This window comes from Leptonychotes weddellii, chromosome 11 (assembly GCF_054177405.1).
Source record: "Leptonychotes weddellii isolate Sample4059 chromosome 11, ASM5417740v2, whole genome shotgun sequence".
NCBI classification, from domain to species: Eukaryota; Metazoa; Chordata; class Mammalia; order Carnivora; family Phocidae; genus Leptonychotes; species Leptonychotes weddellii.
Window position 1 is genome coordinate 57,314,166 of NC_138379.1, and position 7,983 is coordinate 57,322,148.

The following is a 7,983-nucleotide window of genomic DNA, read 5'->3' on the forward strand; positions in this document are numbered from 1 at the left end:
AATCCAAAAAAGTTAATTGAGAAATAAGAAGCAGAAAATATTCACAAGAAAAAGATTTTCTGTCCTAAAATAAAACTGTAATGATGACTACTCTAACTCCTTTCTGCGTAAAGGAGATGCATTGTTCAGAGCTGATCAATTTGTTCAAAATACTATTTTAAAATACTGAATAGTGGCATGACGTTTTTAAAGTATGTTATACATGGTTGGACCCAAAACATCTCTAGTTTTTCCATGCAAAAGAAGCCATGAGAGAAGTCATTTGAAAAAACACATTTTTCTATTATAGATCTATTAGTTTATGAGAAAAGACATGTTTGGGAAAAGTCATTAGTGATCTGCTGCTCTGATGAATGATTAAGTTTTACCTAAGTACTTATTATCAATCATTCTCTATTATATGAAACATCCTAGAGAAGATTATGCAGAAACATGCAAGTGCATCTGTATTTAGGTCCATTAGACAGTAAGAAAAAAGTTCGTAATCTACTTGACAAAATATTAAATAATCTAGATGATGTTAATCTATTAGTGGATACTATACAATCAATAATAAAAACAAATTCATTAAGATAAAAAAGAAATAATGTTCCAGCTATCCCAACTTAAACTTTATTCATCAGACAACTACTCTAACTTCCTTAAACTTTAAAAAAATCATTTTTTTCCATTATTTTTAACATTATTCACTTGAAAGTTTAATTTTATGTTACAATAGCGAAGAAAAATAATCCAAAAAAGGTGAGGATTAAAACAGCAGTCATATTGTAATGTTGAGGTCCTAGATACTAGATACCTACACTGACACAAGTAAGTTTTTCATAAAGCATTGTGTGTTTCATGCCAGCTAAGAGTAAAGCAAATTAAACTTCAGAATGGATAATTCTTCTTCGCCTGAATTAAATTTTGAAATCTAGCTTAAGATACACATCAGTGTACTGAGCTGATAATATTGCTCATTTTTAATTTGTTACAATACAAAGTTTTAAAAATTAAAGGTGATATAAACTTAAATCTTCTCACATATTAGTATTCAACACCAAGTGCTTATTCAGATTCCAGACCATTTCTCGAAAAATCAAAGGCTCATTAATAATGCAATGAGGGGAACAGAAGAGCTTGTGTTCTCTCTTTCATGTTCATTTTTAGGTGGAATCTTAAATGCCTTTTATACAAACATTCAAACCTTAGTTCCCTTTAACTCAACATCCTAACTTATCTGTGATTGGGAATACACAACATCTCTGTGGTGCTTTATAAGAACTACCCAATCTGTTTTAAAAAATACCAACTCTGCTATTAAAAAACCATTTCAGCATATGAAAGCAAGACAAATCTAGAATAAAATTTTAGGATTATCAAAAAAAAATCATACCTTTGGTTTGCCATATGCTATAAAAGCAGCATGATGTAAAACGTTACATATTTCAAATGTTTAGGTAAACTCTTAATTTCAAAAAACTTTTAACAATGTTATGATCAAAACTTTTTATTTATATGACTTATTTATTTATCTCAGTCTAACTTTAATTTCAAAAATAAAGTAAAAAATCTTAACCCAAATGTCCTGGATATAAAAAATACACTGACTGATTTAGAAAGTATTCAAAGTTCTTGACTTAAAACACACTTCAGCTATCCAATTACACAGAAGTCAAAACTCTGAAATTATCACCAGCTCAGAAATCAAGTATCTTTTTTTGAAAGCCAAGACAAGATTTAATTCTTGAGAGGTTCACAGTAAATATCACTGTCCTTTCCTCATATATAATGATAAGCTTTTAGAAAAATAATGGTCAATTGCTATAGCCTCTGCTCCCACTGTACTTAATTTTAATTTGTATTTTTAATATTTTTAACGGTCTCACTTTTACATAGAAAGCCTAATGTTAAAATATGAAGGAAATTTTGATGGAAATAGTACCGAGAGCAAAATAACCTAAAACAGAAAAATAAAACATGATTAAGTATATTCCAACATACAGTATTCACCCATAGACTGCTATGAAATGATTTCTCCTAACAGGACATTAAACAACTCTTACAGGCTGAAATTACTTGAAATTATTCTCCCACAATAATAGTCTATCTGCCTTCATATGAGTTCAATAATTCCAAGCCAAAACTTTAACTTGTTATTATTAGAACTAATTATATATGGTGTCCAAACAAAACAACTTCACAGTTCAGTTTCTTTGAAATGTATTCGTTCTCACTAAGACTTGTGTAAAATTTCTCATTCATTTAGAAAAACAACTTTCAGGGGTGCCTGGGTAGCTCAGTCATTAAGCGTCTGCCTTTGGCTCAGGTCATGATCCCAGGGTCCTGGGATTGAGCCCCACATCAGGCTCTTTGCTCCGTGGGAAGGCTGCTTCTCCCTCTCCCACTCCCCCTGCTTGTGTTCCCTCCCTCGCTGTGTGTCTCTCTGTCATATAAATAAATAAAATCTTTAAAAAAAAAGAAAACTTTCAGCCTTAACTTTAGAAATCTAAACAGTGTGTCTGTGTTTTTTTTTTAAAGGGGGGTAAGCAAGCTAAAACTGCTTATATGGTCATGTCAATTCTACTAAATTTCTAAAACAATTCACAATAAGCAGAAAATAAGCATGTAAATTTTGCCAGATTAAGAATCCTAAAATTAGGACATATCATTAGGTTCTTTAAAAATTACTTTCTTGGGGCGCCTGGGTGGCTCAGTCGTTAAGCGTCTGCCTTCAGCTCAGGTCATGATCCCAGGGTCCTGGGATCGAGCCCCGCATCAGGCTCTCTGCTCAGCAGGCGGCCTACATCTCCCTCTCCCACTCCCCCTGCTTGTGTTCCTGCTCTGTCAAATAAATAAATAAAATCTTAAAAAAAAAAAAAATTACTTTCTTAACCTTAATTTGCTGTCTACATTTCATTCAGATAATTCTAAAATATTTACTGACTTTAAACTAGCTTATCAGTTTTAGAAATCAACTCTGAGATCTTAAGATTTAGCTAAATTAATCTTCTAAGTCGGTTTTTTAATCAAGTCATGGCTCACAAGGTTAGTCAGGAAATCTAGTGTTTTAAGTGTTTCACTATTCCTGTTCCCTGCCATATCTTGAACCAGAAATAACCTGTCCAGAAAAAAAAACATCCACTCATTCAACAAACTTATTATACTAAGTAGAACCTCAAGAAGTAACTATAAAAAATAATGAATAAAGTTCTTAAAACTCGAATCATTAAAATAGAGATGAAACAAGTCTAATTCATATTAACATAAAAATTCTCTAGAACAATTAATTTATCTTGCTATGAGAGGTAAGCTGATCAATTCAGATTTTACATGTGAGCCAATAAAACTTTTAAGGTAGCTGGCCATTCTCTATTTTTCTGTAGACAGTATCCTTGCTCAGAATATCTCCCCTTTTACTCCCAAATAATTGAGTGTTCGTAAAATAATATATAAAAACAAACAAACACCACAACCAACCAAATTAAGTAATTTGAAAACATATCATATGCCTAAACAAAACTGCTTAAAAACTGACATGAACTAGTAGGTTCAATCCTTCGAAGATGCCAGGTCAATGATCATGATATAGTCACCCTAAGATCAGTAACTACTCCAGGGCAGCAAACATTCCTGTTGCTATTAGTGGAGAATTCTTTGAATACCAAAATCTTATACGTCTGAACTAAATACAAGTTTTAAATACAAGTAGCATAAAGATTGTCATGACATTCCCAGTCAGAACATAGTTCACTGCTTGATAACACTATATGAGTTTTATTAGAACCTTATCATATATTTACATGACAGGAGTTTTCTTTCTCCCTAAAGTCACTTTTTTTTCTATACCCAAAACAAAATAACCCTTAGGCATTTTCTGATTATTGAACAGATATTCAACATTGAAAGAATGATTTCATACTTCAACATACACTGGGTCCTTCCTCTTCACCTTCATTAAAACTTCATTTCATAATTTAATTGAAACAGAAATTCCAAAATTACATTTACAAATACATGAAAACGTCTTCAAGGAACAAAATGACTTCTTTGCCATTGTAATATTTTTCAAGTTCTCACATATCAAGTGTAACTAAAAACTACACAAATAAGTGAAACACTACAGAATGGGAAGGGAGTGGCCTATACAATATATAAAGCAGAATTCCTTAATGCTTACCTCCCCATGTACTTGCTACCTGAGACGCAGTAGACATAGGAAGTACAGATGGGTGAAAAGTTGGCTGCTGCAAATCAAGCAGATCATTTGGTAGCTTTGATGTGCTAGGAAAATATTTTGAAAAGATGATTTATTTATTTATTAGGTAAACATTGCTATATCAGCCACTCCCTTTTTCCTGCCCAGTAAATAAAAACATTAAAAGTGAAAAAAGTCCCCAATAATGTAAACCCCAAAAGGAGGAACAGTTTCAGCAAGATAACAGTTGCATATCCTTTATATATGTAAGAGCATATATTTTTATTTATAACAGTGTATTTCTAAGGAGGTTTGGAAAAAAATATTCAAGTACCGTATTTTGTTTATATAGGATTCAAATAATTACAGCCCTTCTGGAAAAATCAGTGACTGCCCCAGGAAAATACTGATTTCCTTACTGAGATGAACCTAAACAATGATTCTGAAATACGAAACATCCAGGCAATTTTAATTTTTGTAAGGAAATTTGTTTTCTTACTTTTAATCTTCAAAGAACTTCAATTACATTTGTAATACTAATACCCCTAGCAAAATAAAATACCTGTTAACCTCAATTCTATTGCTTCAATATCCAAATATACCAACAATACAGGAAAAAATTATACATGCATATATGATATAAACTTAAAACGGAGCCACCCTATTACACTGGGGGCACTACTTACAGGATATGCTAAGACTTTTATGTGATTAAGGAGTAACAACTCAAAAGAAGATCCTAGAGTTTCCATGAATTAAAGCATTGTGTGTACTATAGCACAGATTATTTTTAACTTACTCAAAAACAAAATGTCTTTTAGACGTAAAAAATAGTTTTGATAGGTAAGTAAAAATACAAATGCATTTAGTGCCTTGAGGAAAAAAAAACAGAATAGGCAATAAGCATTCTAAAATAGGCTGTAAGATTTGCCCTCAATTACAGTTAAAAAGGTAAAAACTTTGAGTGTATTAAGTGAAATAGAATATAGTCAAATTACTTCTTTATCTAATAATTTAATTCTCAAACATTCAACATCTTTTCCATTTATCTCTCCTAAGACAGACTCTGTCTTTATAAAGGGAAGAGGTAACAACTAAGTAAAAGTTACACTGAACTATGAGAGGACTCAGTAGGTGGGAGGCAAGACCTTTTAAGAATGGGTTAATAAAATAAACAGCAAGAAGAACAAATCAAAGAAAACCCTCTCTGTGGAGCATTTACCTTGAGCTAATTAAGCATTGTGCTAATAAATCCTATACTAGCCACCAGGTAGTCTGTTGCAAATGAAAAATCTTGGGCCTCACCCTATACCTACTGAATCAGAAACTCTGAGGGTGAGACTCAAAAATCTGTGGCTTCAGAAACTCTCCAGGTCATTCTGATGCTTACTAAAGATTGAGTACCACTGACTTGTACCATACATCTTATTTGGAAACCAGTTTAAAAAAAAAAAAGGAAGAAAGAGAAGAAAAGAAATAACAGCCAAGATTCCAACCAGAATCTGACTTCCAAACTGAGACTTTAAACCACTCTGAGGTAAAAGAAAGGACAAATTTAGAAAAAGTCAATTATCCTAATTTGCCTGGAAATATTAATTTCCATTGTTAAGTAGCTTTACGCAACAAGAGTACTGAAGTTGGTCTGGTAGGCTTCAATGCCACAGAAAGCTGGCAACTAAACTCTTACTATGTTCCAGATCACTGAGTCTAACACCTGGGAACAGACATGAAAGACATTTAATTTACTATCCAATGAAAGAATACTGTGAAATAATTACATATCCACGTACATAAATGAAACATCTGCCCAGAGATAACCCACTACATTCCAATTAGTATAAATTTGTAATTCAGCCATCTTCCATGTCCTAAAAATGCAAAATATAAACTCTTAATTATACCATTATCACCATCTATTACCACCTTTGTGTGAATTTATGAATACAAAATCATAAACTAAATCTGAAAAGTTCTGTAACATTCTTATAAGAAGTCTGTCTTTAGATCTAAGTTTTCAAAGGTAATCTTTATCTCTTCCACCTACCTGTTAGAAGAACTAGGGGTAGAAAAGATGTCAATGGCTGGTGCAGTCATTATACCCCCTGCTGAGGTGGACACAGGAGAGGCTGCGGTTGTTAAAGAGGTATGAGGTTTCTTTGCAAGTTCTTTTAGGCGCTGTTCCTATGGAGAAAAGATACTAGCATAAGGAATCCAGAAAGCAGATTTGTTTCAAGGCTTCAGAAAAAAAGCATTACCTAATTTTGTTCTGATGACAGAAAGGTATTCCCTGTTTCATCAGCCATTCAATGTCAGTATGAAAAAATCAGACTACTGAGTCTCACCCCATTTGAAATACTGTTATTTAGAGGTCCCAATTACTTGATGAACACCTGTACTTGTTTTTCCCAATACAGAGAATGCAAACACCTACCTTTAAAGCTTTTAAACGAGCCTGTTCTTCCTCTAATGCTGCCTGCTTTTCCCTTTCATCCACTTTGGTTAGAGACAGGCCAGTGCTTGCCAGGGAAGAGACTGCGTTGGAAAGTGTTGTTGCCCTAGAGTAATTGGACAAAGGTAATTTGGCTTTTTGCAAACTAGTTATGAAACGGTCTGGCAACACAGCCATGGATAAGCACTACAATTATGAACTTACCTTATGGAGTAAAAATCAGTACTTTAGATGATATATTCTACCCACAGGATTATTAGTAATTAGCTAACTTATACAAACATTCACTGCTTTTTAAATTGTTAGACTTTGGAAAGGGTTCAAATAACATTAAGGGACACTGCTTCTTCCAAGTCCCAAGGGAGGGAACCAATGCAATTAGGAAAGAGCTCATGTGCTCCCAGGAAAAGCTTGACTTTCTCACAGGAAATTACTCTGCTAATTTACAGCCTAGGTTTTGGCAGTACTAATACAGGAACACTAAAATACGAGTACTAGTAATAAGTAATGTGTGTCTAGATGTTTCCCTTATAATAACACCCAAAAATGTCGCTCCCAGAGGACCACAGGTTCCTTCAAAGGAAGATCAATTTTATTTCAGTCATTAGTCCACCTGGCACCTCCTTCGATCTGCTAGTCTTTTGCCAAGCTAGAATTTCCTTTTCAAACATGTCACACGTGCACAACGCGTCATCTCTCTCTGGCAGATACACAGCAGGTCACCTCCTTTCCCTTATATCAAAACTTTATCCATACCATAAACCCAAACAACATTAAATTCCCAAATGTTAATTCTAAGCAACATAAACACATGTAGTAAAGAATTCCAACCTGAAGAACTACTCCTCAGTGACCTTTACTCATTTTCCTTTTATCACACGCCAAACATCATTAATTTCTACCCTAAGCATACAAGTGGCAAAACTACTCAAATTTTATGTAAAATCAACTTTATAAAGATACAACTTAGAAGACAAGGGAAGAGTAATATAGTTGTGATAGAAATGCAAGAAACTCAGCAAATTTTATGACAAAGTATGAGGTTAAGTCAATATACCTGAACTACTTAACTTTATTTTTCATTACTTTCTCAAATAAGTGAGCTGTATAATTTGGCTTGTGCTTCTAAAAACCTACTAGAAAATTCAAAGAACAAATCTGAATTATAAAGTACTAAAATCCAGTAATAACACTTTCCTTTAAAAATTACTTAAGGGGGGACGGAGCAAGATGGCGGAGGAGTAGGAGACCTGGATTTCCTCTCCTCTCAGGAATTCAGCTGGATAGGGATCAAACCATTCTGAACACCTACAAACTCAACAGGAGATCGAAGAAAAGAAGAGCAACAACTCTCTCA

General features: G+C 33.4%; 1 protein-coding gene across 9 annotated transcripts in view; it reads right to left on the reverse strand.

The window, feature by feature from the left end:
• Positions 1 to 7,932, reverse strand: part of LOC102730560 (phosphatidylinositol-binding clathrin assembly protein) — a 41,804-nt gene extending 33,872 nt beyond the window's left edge. The window contains exons 1-3 of one of the 9 annotated variants that reach the window (XM_081798988.1): positions 6,609 to 7,932; positions 6,222 to 6,358; positions 4,160 to 4,263 (exon numbers count right to left, since the gene is read on the reverse strand). In XM_081798988.1, the coding sequence (XP_081655114.1) occupies positions 4,160 to 4,263; positions 6,222 to 6,358; positions 6,609 to 6,803 (436 nt within the window). In that variant the 5' untranslated portion in view covers positions 6,804 to 7,932. The remainder of the gene's footprint in view (positions 1 to 4,159; positions 4,264 to 6,221; positions 6,359 to 6,608) is intronic. The other 8 variants (XM_081798987.1, XM_031031118.2, XM_081798986.1 and 5 more) reach the window with 8 other exon arrangements.
• Positions 7,933 to 7,983: the final 51 nt, after the last annotated feature.